Below are 19428 nucleotides of genomic sequence, written 5' to 3' on the forward strand. Positions count from 1 at the left end.
GAGAGAATTCATCAATTTATCGCGATGCTCTATTTAGCATTGGTTGACAGGTCTAATAACTGAGAATGTAGAATATGCTGTAGCCCTAGTAACATGATGTGGTTCTGTTGGTGTGGGCTGTAATTGCGTAAAGACCACGTGTAAGCAAAACGTGATGGCTGTATCATCAAGACTTGATCAATGGATGCTGGATAGCAAGCAATAGAATTCGCTTTTCTGGCGATGTAGCGATGCTGCATTGTCATTGCGCATTCGTTTTAGGCATTATAGGCAGGAATGATAACGAAATCATATATCAAAAACTCAAGCGCATACCATACGACTTTTCTCCCTTAAGTCAATCTCAATTTATGAACAAGTTCCAGTGATGCAATGTAAAACACTCAAAAATAACCTGCTATTGGTGACATGTCGATTTATATAAACGGTTATTCATAACTTATGTGCGAAAATTCCGATGCATATCATGTGTTGCAGAGAAAAGCGATGATCAAAAATAATATCGATGGTATATGCAGTTACTTCAGTCCTCCATCAGCTCCTGCGCAAGTTTTTCCTCAAATTCTACATCGAAATCACAAGACCGCAGCGACATTGAGTTCGCGCTAATTTCCGATATTATATACAACGTCATCATTGCATTCATATTTGGCCTAAATCATTAGCATTCAATATACAAGACTTTGTTTATAAGACTCAGAGATGCCACTGAGATATTTTGGAAAAACCCAGATTTGGACGTTGAAAAAACCCAGAAAAACCCAGATCCTATATTTCCCTCAAATTTATATGATATAGCTGTAAAACAGTGACTGAGAGTCATCAATGACAGTTATACGACCATAGAAGAAGTTTTAGTCCTTGATATTGAAATCCCAACTGTTCATTTTCATACTATACATTTTGCTTAGTTAAATGTGCAAATCCATCGAAATATGATGCTTTCCTCTCGACACATTGCTACGAGCATTCGGTATGGAGGGGGGGGGGTCAATACGTAGTTTATTATATAGTATATTCGTAATGTTTGTCACAATGATAATCCCCATCTGTGATGAGGATGATTTTAGGATAGTTCCAGTGACTGTGAGCTGACCAGATATATTAAAAATAGCTTTCGATTCAATAAACTGGGACAAGCATTTTGATCTGGGGTGTTTAGTCGAAAAAGAAACTGCCAGATCATGAAATTAAGAGTACATTTGAATTTGGCAAACCCCTCTCCCTCTGAATAACTTGCCCAGGAGCCCAAACAGTCTTTTTGAGTGTCCCTGTTGAAAGTGAATATACTCTGATGTCAACATGGTAAATTAGTTAGATCAACATTTGGTCTTTCCATGTGCATTAATTACATACTTTACAGCAGTTACATACTATTTACTGACACACAACGAATTTGTTGCAGCGCTAGCATTCAAGTCCTAAATCGTTTTGAATTGCAAAACAAATGCTCCAGACTCCAGAGTTGCTTTGTGAAAATGACTTTCTGTGACCTAGTAGTCAGTATTCAATTAGGCTCTCTCATCACGCCAAGACCTCTCATTTTAATAGTAAATGGGTCTCTTTAGACTCAATCACAGTAGAATCCGTCGATGTTATAAGAATCTTATCAAGCTAATAAGCAATTTTGCGTCGTAAAATTGACCTGACAAACATGATGTTGAAAAAAACCCAGATTTCAAGCACAAAAACCCAGAAACCCAGGTGATGCTCGAAAAACCCAGATCTGGGTGGAAAAACCCAGGAGTGGCATCTCTGATAAGACTTGAACAATGTTGCTCTGAATAAACTAACAGCAACAAGGAACAAAACATTGCTCTCTTAATTTTAGCGACAACGTAATGTAATTATACGCTTTGTTGCCCACGCAGTTACGAGAGATATTGGTTTTCCATTTTCTGATGCAATCAACGATGAGATACTGATGTTTACTGATCATTTTACGGTCATAGCACAGCCACCGGAATATGATATACATTTGGCAACAGTCACATCATATTGGTCCAAAATCTATTTAATTACCTTGCACCGGAACTTAGCGACGCGCCTAAAGAGAAGTGAGCGGAAAGTGGGCGTTTTAGGCGCGTGCTTCCGAAACTACAGGCCGTTTTAAAGCCATTCGGTGCCTGTTTAGACGCTCATAAATAATCACCAATTGATTGATACCAAAAATGCAAGTTCATGTTTCGGCCACGCCTGAGCCATTTTTGTCTTAGTCCGAAAGCGACAAAATGTTGATTGAGTCGCATAGCGTGCTATATTTATGGATTTTGGCACCACCTCGAAAACAGACAGTCATCACTGGGTTAATTCGAAAGTGGCAGTTGTTTACGCGTGATTCGGGAATCCCGCGGTACGTGAGCTCTAACCACTTTTCGCGAAAGAATTTTATGACGCAGAAATCCTGGCCTCGATAATGAAAATATAAATAATCAAAGCTCCTGATTTATAGATATTGACAATAGATTCGAAACCATAATCGCGATTATAGTTATCGCTTGTCGAATGTGTAGAGCAGCAGACAGAGGCCATGACTATTTGTATTTAGGACAATTTAAAAATTATTATAATTTGAATTCGAATTGAATTAGCCGGAGCCCGCAGATATATTTTCGTAAATATTTCGTACGGGCCGTGGTCGGACATTCTTCTGGCGAGTAGTATCTGTTGCATGGTATCTAAATTCCCATTGATCCTAGAATTAGCGTTGTGCATGCTAGGCTTTTGCTCAGTTCGGAGGATGACTGATACTAGCTGTTACTGATAGATATACCGATATGGCAGTCAACCGAAATTCTAATACCACTAAAGTGAGTTTCCAACTATCAGGCAAAGATTATATAAGACTTATATAAGTGTCTATAGCATTTATGGTCATAACAAGAGGAAAATAGTATATTTCGGAGTTGTAAGCAGGAATACCGTTTTACTGATGTATGAAGAACTGTGTCTTGCAATACGAGGGTGGTTTAGTTAATGCAGTGGTTCTCAATAGGTGTGCCGCGACACACCAGTGTGCCAATCGGACAGCTCAGGGGTGCCGCGAGCAAATGTGGCAAAAAATGTCGACGTATGACAAAAATTAAGGAATCCAAATTCTGAGTGTGACATAATCGGTGGTTTTATTATTTTTACCCGATCAAGACATACGCTGTAGCCTGCAATGCATGCATTGAACTTATATAGGGTTGCATTTAAAACAAACGGTGTTTTAGAACACTTTGTTTAAAGCAGTGATTCTTAATCTTTTTTCCTCCAGCGCCCCCTTTCAGAAATTATCGTGCTCCAGCGCCCCCCAACCTCATATTGTAAGGAATGTAATAAAGACAATAAGTGAGATGGAGGGCCGTAACAGCACTTCGTCAAACCCCCTAAAAACGATTGCCTTGCGCACCCATAGCTTGATAAACCAAACTTCTGAGGGCTTCGCCCCCAACAGCCCCGTAGCGTGATTTCGATGGCCAGCGAAGTTTGTGTGGCCCGGTTGCCCTAGATACCAAAATTTTCTATAATACTGGAATGAATAGGTGGTAAATACATATATAGGATAAACCAAACTTCCGGGGGCTTCGCCCCCAGACCCCCCTTCGGCTATCCGCTATTTGCTGATACTAGTCATCTACATTGGGTCCATTTACTGAGCGAGCTATTCTCGCCTGGACGCGCGAAGCGCGAAAAATTTCAATAATTAATGATTGAATTGGTCAATATGATCGGGAATTGCATGTATATTGATATCAATTTTTATCCTCTCTCTGCTCACGTAAACAAATTTACCGGTAGAGCTGAGTGATGTGTGATTGAAAAGGTAGTACCCCTCAATAATAATTATACATCTTCGGGCGTATACCCGTTGGCAGGAACGAAACGGCACTTCGTCAGGCCCCCCGAAAAAACTTGGGTCTTGGGCTCCCATAGGGTGATAAACCGACCGCCCCCCATCACATTGTTCGCTTTTGCCACGAAATCAGCTGTACTGTTTAGCGAGCCAGTGCGAAGCGCGAAAACTTTCGATAATTCATGATAAAATCGGTCATAAGATCGGGAATTGCATATATATTGCTATCAATTTCTTGTCCTCTCTGCTCACGTTACCAGATTTACCGGTAGAGCTGAGTGAGGTGCAATGTTCCCTCTAAGCTGCGCAGTGCGCACGTGCGCAGTGCTGACACGGTCTCTGCGCACAGAAAATCTACGTTGCGCACAACAAATACGAAGTTATGACCTTTTTTAGTCGTTACGCACTGTTGTACAAGGGTCTGCGCAGTGAGTTATTGAGTGTGCGCAGACTCATCAAAACGTAGAGCGAACATTGTGAGGTGTCTTGGAAACTGTAGGGCCCGTAACTAATATTTAAACATATTCGGGTGGGCGAACCCGTTGGTATGACTTCGTTGCATGATGTTATTTCGTGACCTCCTGTCTGCTATATCAAAAAAATATAGAATCGCCCAACAGGAATATCTAGTTTAAGATATCCGTGTCGCCCAATCGTACTAAACTAAATGACGCACACGATTTCAAAATGGTATTTGTTCACTGGCATATAATTTTTCCCTGCCAGATGGAATTCGTCTTCTGGGGTTCAGATTGCCAAGACAGGAAAAGTCGGTGCCAGTCATTTAGGCGCCCATGGACAATTAAACCTATATGTCTTTTGTTACAAAAGTTTTGTAGTCTATATAATAACGATGTTTTCGGTGTTAATTTGCTCTGAATACTCAATAAGGATATGTCCTACCACCACATCATCTACTGCGAAGTCATTTTTCTCCAGCGCCCCCATACCGCCCCCTGAGCCGAGCGCCCCCCATATCGCCCCCCGAGCGTTTCCGCCCCCTCCGAAATCGCCAGCGCCCCTTGGGGGGCGCTGGAGGCAAGGTTAAGAACCACTGGTTTAAAGCATGTTTTAAACAAAGGCCTTTGAAAAAAATGAAATGGTGTTTTTTTTTCAAGTTGTAACATTATGCCATAATCGTGTAAATACTTATCAAAAAACATGTTGTATGAGCCTACGGACAATTACCACCCGATATAGCCGACGTTCATCGAAAAGGTTTGGTTGGAACCCTCAAAATAGTCGGTTCAACAGCAATAGTACAGATATTTCGTCAAAGGAGCTATATTCACCATATATTTTCAATTGTTAATGACAATCCACTATGACGTCACAATTGTATATAAAACATGTAACAATAAAAAAACATGTTTTAAATAAGGGCCTTGTTTTGTACATGTTTGTTTTATATTGATTTTTGTTTTAAATGCAACCCTAAACTTATACAAAGATATCGAAACGACCAGTCACAGTCTCTCTTTCTGGCATCCCCATTAGCCTAAAGCCAATGTTCGATCTTTACTTTTTTCATAGACTTGCTCGCTCTTTTTATTCTCTTCCTTGGATTAGTCATTGGTCGTGTTTTTCTTTGGGCTTTTCCTTGTAGTAACGCTCTGAGCACTGCGACGTAGGGGAGGAGAATATCAAATAAATCTCGAACGCGTCGGAACTTAGCTACTGCCATGAATCAAACCGGGCCTCCACTGTCAATGGCGGTGATATGCTAATTCACCAACATATAATAGCATATGGAACAGTGATAACTATTAAACAAAAGGTGATCACTCAAGCAATTGGGCCGTGATGTTGAGGTGTGGCGGAAGACGTTCACCTTTTTCTATAGCCTCCCTCATCAGAACCGAAGGCTGAACACTGAACAGTGACAAGACGCAGGTTGATGACCTTTTTATGTTTCTTTTTATAGTCATCATCTTGCCAAATCTTCGACATTGATGGTCATTAGTGGTTCTCGACTGGGGGTCCGCGAAGAATTTCAAGGGGTCCGCGAAACCTCCAAATTGACAAAACGGTTGATAAACATAACTTGTATTTTTTTTTTTCAATTAAAGAAATCACGAGGCAGTTTGACTTCATAACTGCTAAACCTCCAGGACCCACATAAACAGAATGGCCATCTGAGATGAAATATTCTGCTGTCGAAATTCATTTTAATAGCCAAATTGCCAATACCCTAAACCAGACATGGGGTAATCGCGATTAGTAATCGTAATCGATTACGATGATTACAGCATTTTCAAGTAATCGTAATCGCAATCGATTACATTCGAAAAAATTCCGAAGTAATCGTAATCGCAATCGATTACATTCATGAAGTAATCACTCCATGTCTGCCCTAAACATACTGCTGCTTCGAGATGTTTTCTTGGGGTCTTGGAAGAATTTGTTTGCAAAAATCCATTTTTCCTGTGGTATACATAACCGCTATTCCGGAATAACTTCAGGATGAGCTGCTAAACGTTAGGTTGGACGTTATGTGTTCATTGGAAATCTGTTTCTTAATTTTGGTGCTATATGTGTTGCGGCTTGCGATCATACCTGACGTTGTCGCCGGAAGTGTTACGCGTTCTTGGTACATTCGCCACCATCTTTGTGAGAATGGATTTTCGGCACCCGTTCATATCAAATCGACGACGCGGATTTTTAAGACTCGATCGCGTATTTCAAGAAATGCAGCTGCAGAATTTGCTTTAGAATAATAAATGTTTTCCCAATATCTACTTAAACAGTATGATGTTAATTTTAGGAAAAGTCGCTTTATTTCTGTTTATTACTATTCCACAGTAAAAATTTGCACAAGACGGTTGAACGGTAATTGAGCTAAATTTGTACTAAACTTCGGGGGGGCGCGGAGGTCCGTGGCGGTCCATAAGGGGTCCGCGAAGATAAAAAAGTTGATAACCACTGTTTTACGCCATACCGATATTTCTTATTTTTATTCCTGAGATGCACGGCCCCCTTTCGCTCCAGACTTTTTGTAAGAAACTGCTTATGCTGATTGGAGGTCGAGGAGGAGCCTATAGATAAACCTGCAACATCTTGGAAGGGAGTCTAAACTCAAATCCGCGTCCCACTTGTGTAGAAGGCATTCAACGTACCACTGTACGCTGCTTGCCACTCGTGGTACTCGAAGTGCTATGGGGTGCCGCGAACAATTTTCCCTGTGAGAATCTTCCGCGAGGTAGAAAATGATGAGAACCACTGAGTTAAGGTAACTGCACCGCCGTGGTTCGTAATCTTATGACACAGTTCATTCATGATATCGGCTGAGAACTATCTAAAATTCATTCGAGAAGGTGCAGCAGTGAAACAATGGTTAAGAAGCGATAACGCGTCACTTCGATACCACAGACATCTATTTTAGGCCTATACTGGAATGGTACTTTCCGTTAAATTATATTAGCTGCAGTTCGAATACGGTGGCTGTCTGAGGGGAATGGATGCGGTCAAAATGTTTTTCACACCTTCAACTTTTATTTGAGACCACCTCATATTTAGAGCGCAGTGCCCCTTTAAGCATTTGGATTGGAGTTCCATTCTTAGGATATAGTATGTAGCCAAATTATTTCGTAGTATCATTGTGACTGATGAACCGTAGTAGTTTGGCTGAAAACCGAATAGTGAACGCTGCACAATCCACGACAATGCTCAAATTGCGCATAGCACACAACCCGTACGTATCTATAGCTATAACCTTACACTTTCCAAACAAAATTTTGCGACGATAAGAGTCATCGACATTTCGCATCGGCAGCGGTTGTCGTATGACTATTGACTACTGCATAGTGCATACCATTACAATTGGAATGGGGAATGTTGTGATCTTGAATTGATGAGCAAAAGTTGCCGGTATGTTTTCACCGTCGATATCAACAGCGACTTTAGGTGAATTGCGTAGTGATTTCGAACAGGCACCACCATAAAGCCTATCGAATGACCATATTTCCCGACTTCAATATGCGTAACCAACGTCCTCCGCTACGTTACATTAGCTTAGCGCGAGATTACCCGACTGATATAGCTCTGCATAATTCAGACTTTGCAATACCGTCCAATCGTTATTGAAATTTCGAGCTATAATTAGTAAAATTGATCTCGTCTGCTCGCAAATCGGTGTCCGAAAAAGCCTCATGAAGTAAACACTCGGACTTAATAATTGCGAGTAGGGAAATTAGTCTGTGTTACAGAAACATAACGGCCCGAATTAGGTTTAACAAATAAGGGATTGGAAGAGTCGGAATGAACAAGACGGGGGCACGCGCGTGACGAATTTCAAAATCGCTCAGTCTAATTGCTAACTACAGGCTAAGGCTACATCGATTCTGTCGCCACCCCAGTTGAGAGTTGGTGATTTCATTGTTTTCCACCTTACACCCTTATGCCGATATCAGTTACCTTTTTTGCAACTGCTTACATTAGCATATATCCTTCAATGATACCGGTAGGCCATAGCGCTACAGACAATGCACGATTGCACAAGTTGTCTACGCGCTCCGGGGTTTCATAGAGTATGTTTAATCCAAGATCAGTTCCTGTTTCACGTCACCATGCATCTGTTGAATGATCAATTGTTCTCGACGCGTCGCACGTCACTATCTCAATGTCATTATTAGTCACGAGTCCTAGAGGTGCTGTGTATTTACAAAAAGCTAACAACTTCGCAACTTGTGGTTGGAGCATAAAAATCGAATATTATGTATGATCTACATCTCTGTAATTGCAACACGCTGAAAAATGTAACTACTGATAATTATCTCACTTTCTTCTTCGGTTTTCCTCGCATATCCGTCTAATTCGACTTCAGTCTACAAAAAACTTGACAATCGCCTGAGGGGCTTGTCTACACCTACAGCCAGCGCTTATAGCTACTTTTACGTCTTGCTACGTTCTATAAACCGTAGGTATTTGTGTACGTACTTCCGCATACATGGTCGGTACATTTTCACTCAGGTAGGCAGAAAATACCTGTATTATATTGTGTATCCGAGTCGGCATATAGATGCATAACAATTATGTTGGATGTGTAAAGGTGGCAGTATTAAATTTTGCCATTCGTTTGCCTACAGATCAGTAGGTAATTGCTAGGTATTGGAATAAAGTTTCCATATATCAGCAGTGGCACGACTCAGGCAACTAAGGACTAGATATCTGAAAGGATTGGAGATATAGCCAAGTGCATCATCTTTTTGAAGCAGCTACTCCGAGCCACTTGTTGGGATAGGAGTGTACTTTTCTGTTAACCATGCGGCATTTATTTACCGTGACTTGCCTTGTTGCTGCGGCCTTTCTTAAAGTTCATTCTCAAGATGCTAAAAAAGGTATGTGTTTTGTATTTATTGAGTGCTTGGAATCAACCGATATAAAATCCTTCGCGTCAGTTTTTCGACTGGGCGACTCCCGTATTGCCGTTGTTACGCGCATTCTGTAGCCCAGAACATGCTTTATCGTTCACGTCGACAAGCCCCGCGGGGCATGCCAGCAAATTCCGCTAGAGCAGAGAATTGTGTTTGAAAATCATGTTTGAGTAAAGGGCAAGTTTTTCAAAACCGTTTATACAGATATGACCCGGCGATTTTTAACATAAAGTGCATCAGATCTGCTAAAAGATTCACATAAATCTTATAGCATCCGATCTCTGAGCTTTTATAAATAAAACAAGTGACCGGGTGTAAATTCAAGCTGCTATCCCTAAGCCCTAAGCGTGGCGTGCTCGAGCTCAACCCATTCACGTTCGGCTCACATGGCGAGATTTTGCAGTCTAATTGGCCCTGTATATCGCGTCACAATGAATAAAGTATATTCGCATCGATTTGATAACCACGGTTCAATGTGTGGGTGTTTCTTAAACTCCTATGCACTCGTAACGCTTTTGGGAGAGAGATTTTCTACCTTCTGACTATGCCCTATATCAGTGGTTCTCAACCTTTTTCACCTCGCGGACCGGTAAAATTTTAAAAAATGTCTGGCGGACCGGTGAACTTTGAAAACTGAAATGGAGCCAAAATGTCAAGTATGCAACCGTTTTTTGCAATTATTTGGTGCTAGAGACTGACATTTAGAGGTTTTGATCGTAATTGATTATCTTCATGATGGCATCCATGTGATTTTAAGGTAGTCAGTCTGCAGAGTCGAGGTAAAATTGCATTATCCAGATGAACGTGCTACCGCCGAGAGTCGTTTACAGTCTTTCGTGCCGAAGGCCGTGGGTTTATTCGACCACACCAACTCGAACCAAGTCAAACCAAGCACCTTGTCGTGCTACCTTGCTCATTGCCCACTGCCACCAGACGCATAGGCTACTCTGGCAACTACGAATGCAATGCGTGCCGTAAGGAAACACCTTGCAGCAAACTATACCGGCCATCCGCAAATCCGGGCCGCAAAAGCACTTCGTTAGCCCACTCCGAAAAACGTTGATCTTGGGCCCCACAGGCCGATAATCCAAACTTCCGTGGCTCCTCCCCCAGATCCTGCAGTTGGGTGGATGTTTTCACCTGTGCTTTGGTGAGCATATTCATTCTACTCAGTGTAAGCAGAGAGTTTATCCATCTTAATCGCGCCAATAGCGAAAATTATCGATCAATCATGACTGAATCGGTTTTCTCGCTGGCGAATTTTTGGCACACCTTTCGGAGTCCCATGTTAGTACGTCGTGGCATGGTAATGGCTGACGCCGAAATGCCTATTTCTATAAGCTATGCGTATTTCTTGGAGAAGGGCACCTACTATAAGCAAGACATTTAGTGATACTAAATCGCGCAAAGCACGAAAAGAAATTGAAAAAGGTTGGAAAAAGTTTCAGAAAAATACGCTATGATTTATGTTCATTTGCGAAATAATTTTGGGCTCTTTTCAATCGGCCCCTCTCCAATTGGGTTTGGGTGCCCCAGTTACGGTCCTGCACAAAATGATAGAATCGAAAACGAATGATCGCGTAAACTGCGCTGTTTAGCGATGAGTCAGCTCGTATCTGTTCTGTACTTGTAGCTCACATGTCGTCAAATGACACGTCTTGAACTTTAAGTCAAATTGGACATGTTTCCAGTCCTAATGTTACCTCATGAAGTTTTGAATTATTTAAAATTTGATGTTTTATTTATTTGATCAATGGACACGCTTTCAACATTGCATCTTGAAATTAAGGTATAAAATTGTAGTATACCTCGCGGACCGGCAGGAATGTCGTCGCGGACCGGCAACGGTCCGCGGACCAGCGGTTGAGAACCACTGCCCTATATCACAGTGGTTCTGAAACGTTTTAGGCCGCGACCCAAATCTGAGGCTTTTATTGGCATCCCGCGACCCATATCCAATGAAATGAATGAATTTTTATGTATGTATGAAATAGAGACGGTGCAGACAACGCCACGCAGCTCTACGAAACATGCGTGAGCCACTAGATTTGAACTTGGGTTCATTCTTCTTTGCGGGGATCCGGTTGCAAGGACGGGACTATTATGTGCCGACCATTTTGACGACCGAATATATCAATTTTGGCCAACCTGCAAGGGCCGTTTTGGGCCTGGGTTTTATAGCCGCCGATCTTTTTGGCACCGCACTTTGCCCAGCCGCATGCTTGCCAAAACTTCATGTCGTCATGTGCCCCGATGCGGCAATGGTCGCCCCCGAAAGTCCCGCACCCTTACGTTGAACATTCCTAATCTAAAGCACCCCGTCGTTCTCCGGCAGCGACAGGAGATATACCGTTCTTTCACAATTGCGATTGTAAATTATGCGTATTCAAAATGAATATGGCGTGTGTCGGTTACGGTTTCGCCTTCTCGCTTCCTCTACCCTGCCCGAGTATTATCCGCGTAACTTGGAGCTTTCCAGATAAACCAATGTCGGACAGATCTTATCATGACATCAAACCATTATGTGTGATACAAAGTTCGGCACATTTTCATCGTCAAGCCATACTTCCGTAACCACTTTTCTGGGTGTCTTGGTTGCTGGCTTCTGTACCCAGCAATCTGACCTTGGATACTTACAAACTATCGACAGGATATCGCGCGAAACTATAATGTTGCAAGAAATCCAATAGGTATTACATATTTCTTGAATTTAAAAGGTCGTTCAGGTGCGGTCGCGACTCAAATTTATAGTTTTCGCGACCCTTACTTTAATAACCCCTGTTCTATGAATACAGAGTGTTTTTAATTGAGTCTAAGCAAAGTTATCGATGATGATTGAGAATAAACATATCGATGTCGAAACCGGTGTACAAACGATTTACTTACGTAGCATCATATATTTCAGAACCCACAGTTTAGAAAGCATAAGAAACGCCGGAGCCATCTTCTAAATCACCGTAACTGTATAACGTAAATTTTCGAAGGTCTCGTACGCATATAATGGCTGTTGACAGTGGTTAAAGTGAATTTTCCATCCTTATGTAACCGAACGATGCGCATGTGATTAACTAATGAATAGTTATGGATGTCCTATACTCATTTCAAAATCACACCTGCGACAAATTGCATCCTCTTTATATTTTCCATCTTGTGGTGGGATGATTTTCAATTCAACAATGTTCTACTAGTTGCTGACGATTATCCCTTACGAGTGTCAGTAGACAATAATCGGGTTCATTTTGATATGAATTATTGAATGTACTATTCAATCGTATATTGAAGTTCTGTACCTCAAATAAGCTGATCAAATTCCTAAATTCCATTGCTTTTACGTTGGAAAGTTATGTAAGTCGCAATAATTATGTTCAATTTTGTCGCGACCATAGTCTTCAGTTGTTATTCGGCCATTAGCTCAACGAGCTGTACACAAATCGCTGTCTATTTGAAACCGCTAATTGCGACTTCGTGACCGCCGAGGACGGATTGAAAACTTGGCAGAAATGCGAGTCGCGCGCCGTAACAAGTTAATACTGATGCAGCGTATAATTGGTTACTGGGAAACAACCCACTGTTCACCACACGGCAATATAGTAAATCAATAGTTATGGATAAAGACCGTTAATTATAGTAACCACCGATTGCTCACAGAAAGCAGATATTCATGCAAAGGTAGCTTACGTATCACTCAAGCTTAAAGGCCACTCATTGTTAGGTCACAGACGAGGATTATCAAAAAACATGCATTCTACAGACGGTAGTTTCACATATACAGAGATTAAGCAAAAGTATATAGGCCTGCTAAGAAGTCGGTATAATTCCTGCAACCGCTTCTTCGCCAGTCATGAATGTAATATCCATATCGCATCGGTGTATATAACGCAGGCGGTTGCCGTAATGTGCAACTTGGAAATTTTTTTGCGAAAATGGTTGCTCAATGCTCTTGCCACTAGCCCCGTAGATATTTTTACTACCTGTTTCACGACCACCCGCGCATAGCCAGGGGAGTGGTAGAGTTACGGTTGCATTTAAAACAAATGATTGTTTAACACACTTTGTTTAAAACAGGGGTCGCCAACTCAAAACAGGTCGCGGGCCACTTTTCAAATTTCGTAGCGGCCGCGGGCCGCATGAATTCAAAATCGATACAAAGTAGGCAACCACGTTTTAAAACTCTTCGTCAGTCCAACGCTGTGCTACCTAACATAGGCGATGGGTGTGGTATAGTGACCACAGAAGAAGTACTATTTTATTATTAAAGGAATACAAATACAACAAAGGATCACTGTCACCAATTTCATGTTATTTTGAGCTCTGAGCTGTGCACGATACCTGGAAACGCTTTTTGGGGCTAGCCAGATACGGTACTAGCAGAAAGACCATCTCCACGTAAAGCTTGATCTTGCAGTGAAGCCCTAAGCTAGTGTATTTCAAACCTTTTTAGACATGCCCCTTTATGATACTGAAAAATCCCGCCCCCCCCCCCCCCCCCCCTTATCGTCATATCACAAAATGCATCCATAATGCTAACAATCCCAACGGATAGTTTGATGACATGGAAGGTTATGAATGTTGATGAGATAATTCTATAATATGAATTCATGATTATACACAGAGCAACGTAAATAACTATGAACTCGAGGTAAATCGCGCGGAGCGCGAAAAAATTTTCAGTTGGCCATAGCCCTGCGTTCTCCAGATGCTTTTACGCCCCCGCAATGGGAGAGCGCACCCCAGTTTCTGAACCACTTCCCTAAGCCGTTTTCTAAGCGTCTCGGTCTTGGCCGTGTTTGAGCCATTGCGCGTCAATTTCAGCATTTCAAAATGTTTTCTTAGCTTTCTTCCGAAATCTCAAATTACGTCACGGGCCGCAAAATATGACCTCGCGGGCCGCGTGTTGGTGACCCCTGGTTTAAAACAAGTTCTAAACAGTGTTTTAAACAAAGGCCTATTTTTTAAAATGTGTTTTTCAATTGTGTAATTATGCCATAATTGTGTAAATACTTTCCAAAAAACATGTTGTATGAGCCTATACGGACGATTACCACCCGATATAACCGACGTATACCATATGGGATGGCTGAAACCCTCAAAATAGTCGGTTCAGCAGATACATTACGTAGATATTTCATCAAAGGAGCAATATTTAACCTATATTTTCAATTGTCAATGTCAATCCACTATGACGTCCCAATTGAATATTTGTGACGTCATGGCTTAAAAAAACAGATGTTTTAAACAAGGGCCTTGTTTTAATCATGTTTGTTTTAAAATGGTTTTTGTTTTAAATGCAACCCTAGCTAGGATCCGTTATCCATTTCCCACATTTTTCGGTATTACCGAACTACGTGCCGACGATCAGACGTTTGTATCATTATCTATTTGTTTTGCGTTAATTTTTGAACGATTGTTGCGCCTTCTGAGCATCAGATCTGCACTTTATAATGTTATCGCAACATTGATGATTTCAGACTGTGTGGACGGATCTAGTAGGTGGTACGTCGGTAACGTAAACAAAACAGCGTCAGGGCGAACGTGTCAAAGGTGGGACGTTGATGTGCCGCACAAACCGAAGCATACACCTCTCGATGGACCTAATCATAATTATTGCAGGTAATATATTTCTACCTTGGCGCACAGTGTGAAATGAAATAAAAATTTTGTTTTGATACAGAAATCCTGACGTTGATTTACGCGGGACATGGTGTTATACAACCGATAATAATACCAGATGGGAGTATTGTAACATAACGAAATGTGGTAAGTATATATCATAGAATGCTTGACATCCGTATGCGTTTCCTTCTGATAAATGGTAACAGGTGATCACTGATCAGTGATCATACTACCAGAGATAGTCTTATAGCAGTCATTGCTGTTGTTCAAGTATGTTACAGCGATATTCAAAACCTGCCAAAACTATACTTCAAGTGGAAGTAGGGAACGGAAGGTCTTAGAAGTGCTCAAATGTAAGAGGTTTGAAGAAATAGATTGGGGAGAGGTGCAGCAGAAAGAAGTATGAGCAATTTTCGAAATGATGATATCTTTCAGTCATAAGGGGTCTGCATCGCCCAGTTTCCATGACAATTGCACCCTTGAGAGCTATGCGAATCCATCCAAATTCCGTTTTCTTCTCGACAAAATCAAAGACCTAAAACCCCACTTGAGTACTTCGGAAAAGTGTATGTACTTCGTTACTGACCACCCCTTTGGTCAGCATCCATACTGAGATGTATTCTATAGCAATAGAGGTCGATATGCTTCAGTATTATTTAGACTCGCCTCACTTTGTAAACCGCACTGTCTGCTACAGTAGTCTATATACCCCATCCCCCCAGATCTGGATATATAGAGTGAATATAGTAGGATAGATGAAGCCGTAACCGCAATGCGCCTAAAACATTTAATGGCACTTCATTCAAATTTTTTAAGTGTCGATCTGCTCGGGTAATGCTATGTCACGGATCCTCGAAGCTTGGAATCGTGAAGGGTTCAGTTTTGCAATAACGTTACATATAGCCTATAAATACCAACTTGTGCTTTTCACAACTGTGAGCTATAGCGTAGAGCCAGTTTTCTTATGTAGCTCGCGGTTAATATATCATTTTGATATCAATGCTACATTACTTTCCAGCGGATGACTCCTTAGTTATATGGACAAGCTACAACTCAACAACTGAAAGCACTCATTTACTCAAAGTTCACGTGAGTAATAATTACAGTTGTTGTAGTCATAGGCGAACGCAGAAGATGATCTAGTAACCCCATTGCAAGCAATCACTGTAATTATCATATGTCATATATTGGAAAGTAGCCCAACTATTATGTTACATCTCTGGTAATATAGGTATGACGCTAAAGTGTCCTCGACGTGTCACTCAGACATCGTTCGCTAATACCCAGGTTCCTTCGTCGTGAGACTTGATATATTTTATTAGTATGTAGTTCTTTCAGAAAAGTATAGGCTATAATGTTATTGCCACACTCATCCCTCTAATATTCTGTATGAAAAATATTTGCCATTTACCCAATAGCAAAGACTCATAAATCTACCATCTACACGTCGGTATGTTTATCCAAGACTGTGCTCTCACCCACAATAGCTTATTGTGCTATTTATGTTTTAATGATTTACTATACTTATTAGTTAGGAAAGCCGATTTTATCATGTGAAAATGGGGCTCTGCTAAATGAAGATACAGAAAAGTAATGGTTTCATTAACACATGAGCCGCGGGTAGCTAGCTATATTTACCCATTCACCATCTTCGTCAGTTGCGTCACATTGGGATTCCCTAACGTCACTGTATATCGTTAAAAGTTTTTCCAACTTCCATATTTTCATCCTGATTGACCCATGAACATGAAAACTGCGGAACAACATACATTTTAGCAATTCTAGAAGGAATACAAGATGAGTGGGTAGTTACAAATTGGCGTGAGCCAGGGAAAAGGTTGTGTTAACATGATTTTACAGCACATTTTAAAACTCTTTGTAGCGAAAGGGTAATTTTCCATGCGATTTTTCTTCAGGCCGATCCGGAAGTTGTACGGCAAGTAACTGATTCAAACGGGTCATTCAGCGTTAACATTTTGACCGGGAGCAACCAGACCATGACTGAATATTGGGCGTTGGCGGCCCATTATCACAAGGAGCTTTTGTATTTCACCGACTACAGGTATCATTCATACAACTGCGCATTTCCTAATAGACAGAGACAATTGGGTCTTGGGTACTTCGAAAAAACGGTAGTAATTCGTTACTGACCAGTGACCACCACCGCGAATACAACACCTAGCTAAACTGGTACCATCCCTATCTACAGATCAGAATACGTCGCCGTGTGGGATATGAAAAAGAACGCGATGACCAAGTATTTCGAAGGCATGGCGCATGGAATCGAGTGCCTTGCGTTCGACTGGAAGACAAATAATCTGTACTGGACCGACTCCGAGTTTAAATGGGTGATGGCCGCAGACGACACCTTCAAATATTACGCGCCGGTTTACAGAACGGCTCCAGCTCCCGCATACGGATTGGCCATTCATTCGGCTAAAAGGTTTGCAAATTACAGCACAGTTTATGCGCTTACTGGGTGGAGGCTGTAATGTGTACGTTTACCAGAAGTCAGAGTACTCACCGCTGGTACTCAATCAGAAAAAGAAATAACGCCGTGAGTTTCCATTCTATTTAAAGTAGAAGTAGAAATTCAAAGACACGTCAAAGCTTCTTCAATAGTAAGTAAAAAGAAGAGTTCTAAAAAGTGCTCAAAGATGTAATTTGAGAAAGTAAATTTGGTCTTGGGTTGACATTACTTTAGCGGTTAACTGAAGTTTTCGAAATTGCAGGTGTATCTTCGCGGCTAACGCAAAACTACAGATGACCATGAGTTGGTCAATGTAGCCATCGTTAGTACAGAAATAGAAGTAGAAGCAATGTCGTAAAATTCTACTCAAATATAGGCATAAGTAGCGATTTCAAAGTAACCGAAAAAGTACCGTTAGGTATTCAAAAACTAATTTTGCTTAAAAACTCTAAACTGTTGAGTAGAAATATCTAGAATTAGTCTAATATCATAACCACTTGACTAAGCAGTGCCAGTAGTCAAAATCTACTTGAGTATTACGAAAAACTAGAAGTACTTCGTTACTGACCACAAATGCTAATGACACTGCACAATAGGCCTGTTAAAGAATTACTCTTTTTTCAAATTTCACCGGCTACCTGATATAATTGTTAGGTTAACTTTAAAAAATACCTTCACGCCAAATTTGGTTCAATTCCAATCTGTTTTGGGTTTGGATGAAATAGCATTTACCGTGGCTATTTCTAATACTGGCCACCGTAAACACTTATTTATTCAAATGTGAAATTATCTACTGCAATAACTTCGCATCCGCTGGTTGGAATGGATCCAAATTTGGTGTGCATCGTTTCTCTATGCTAGGCAGACTAACAATTTCAGGGGGTAAACAGAAAAACTTGAAAAAAGCCTTTCTTTTTTATATAATAGATCCAAAACATTCTCCTCTTATAGCGATGCAGCTACAGGTCGGATTTGGGCCAAATTTGGAGTGCATCGTTTTTTTTTTTGGCCAAACTAACAATTTCGTCAAGTAGCCAGTGAAATTTGAACGAAAAAGTCATTTTTGAACACCCCTACTACACATAGGTAGAATATTCGAAAATATATTCAGTTACCGTAATACATGGTTCATTGTACGCGATTATTATGACAGTTTCACTCAGAAAAGTGATTGTCCCAACTTATCCCAATGCTACTTTTTACATTTTATAATCCAAATCGTTAAATATCAGTAGTTTTGCTCAAACACTGTTCAGGTAAACGTTGAAGTAATCTACCAACATAAAAATTTGAGCAAGTCGCGCAAGCAGGCAAAACCTGACCACCTCTGAATTTTACAGATACCTCATCTTTTCTACCTACAAGGCTCTCGGCTCGAAAATCATCAGGACAGACCTGGCGGGACAAAATGAGACTGTTCTTTTCAAGTTTCCGAGCATATTTGATGTCACGGGGCTTGCCATCGACTACACGGACGACAGGTATTCTTCTAATCCTCGAGTCTGTTTTCTGTTATTCTGCGCTCGAGTTCGAGGCTTATGTAATTTCTCGATATTGATGCTGGATACGTGTTTATACCAGATTAAATTGCCTGATCACGATTCAACCCATGGCCGTCATTATGTAACCGTATAAGGATGGTATAAATAAAGTTGTTGTGTACAGACATCACCAAGTAGCAGATTTATGTAATCAAACCGTACGCTACCAGTATAGAGTCGCTCACCAGTTGTAGCTTATGATTAAACTCGATTCCGGCAAATTCTGTGATTACGCAAAACCGGTTACGTAACAAATCTTTGGGGCCATGCTTTGGCTCAATCAATACTATGTGTGATAAATGTAGTGATCAAGGGGGGAGGGGCGCTAAATCAAGCTATAACCAATACCATTTCGGAATTACAGCTGGATACTTATGCATCGAGACCTTGCACCATCCCCTTATCACCGATTTTTTTTAATCAAAAAACGGCTAGGTCTGACAATTTAATGTCGTACAGGCTCTATTGGACAGATTTCACCGGTTACGGTGGTATGATAGTGAGCGCACGTATGGATGGGACCAACAGGACACAGCACAATTACAGAGGCGGTTCAATATATTGGGGAGTTGCACCATATATGGTAATAACTTG

The 19428-nt window shown here is 41.1% G+C and overlaps 1 protein-coding gene and 1 long non-coding RNA gene across 10 annotated transcripts in view; one reads left to right on the plus strand and one right to left on the minus strand.

Moving 5' to 3' along the window:
• LOC145453993 (uncharacterized) overlaps positions 1-19428 on the plus strand; it is a 91468-nt gene that overhangs the window by 59581 nt on the left and 12459 nt on the right. For 8 of the 9 annotated variants that reach the window (XM_080331962.1, XM_080331963.1, XM_080331969.1 and 5 more), the window contains exons 2-8: positions 14679-14820; positions 14882-14967; positions 15842-15912; positions 16740-16885; positions 17033-17266; positions 18634-18774; positions 19294-19417. In XM_080331962.1, the coding sequence (XP_080188088.1) occupies positions 14679-14820; positions 14882-14967; positions 15842-15912; positions 16740-16885; positions 17033-17266; positions 18634-18774; positions 19294-19417 (944 nt within the window). Of the gene's footprint in view, positions 1-8890; positions 9175-14678; positions 14821-14881; positions 14968-15841; positions 15913-16739; positions 16886-17032; positions 17267-18633; positions 18775-19293; positions 19418-19428 lie in introns of those variants that run through there. The other variant, XM_080331966.1, reaches the window with a different exon arrangement.
• On the minus strand, positions 8918-12392 carry LOC145453999 (uncharacterized). Its single transcript, XR_013920005.1, has 2 exons — positions 11082-12392; positions 8918-9752 (listed from the first exon to the last, which is right to left on the minus strand). It is a non-coding gene; the product is annotated as an uncharacterized LOC145453999 (long non-coding RNA).

The sequence above is a fragment of the Botryllus schlosseri genome, chromosome 13 (genome assembly GCF_051294905.1).
Source record: "Botryllus schlosseri isolate E-star chromosome 13, Bs_hap1, whole genome shotgun sequence".
NCBI lineage: Eukaryota > Metazoa > Chordata > Ascidiacea > Stolidobranchia > Styelidae > Botryllus > Botryllus schlosseri.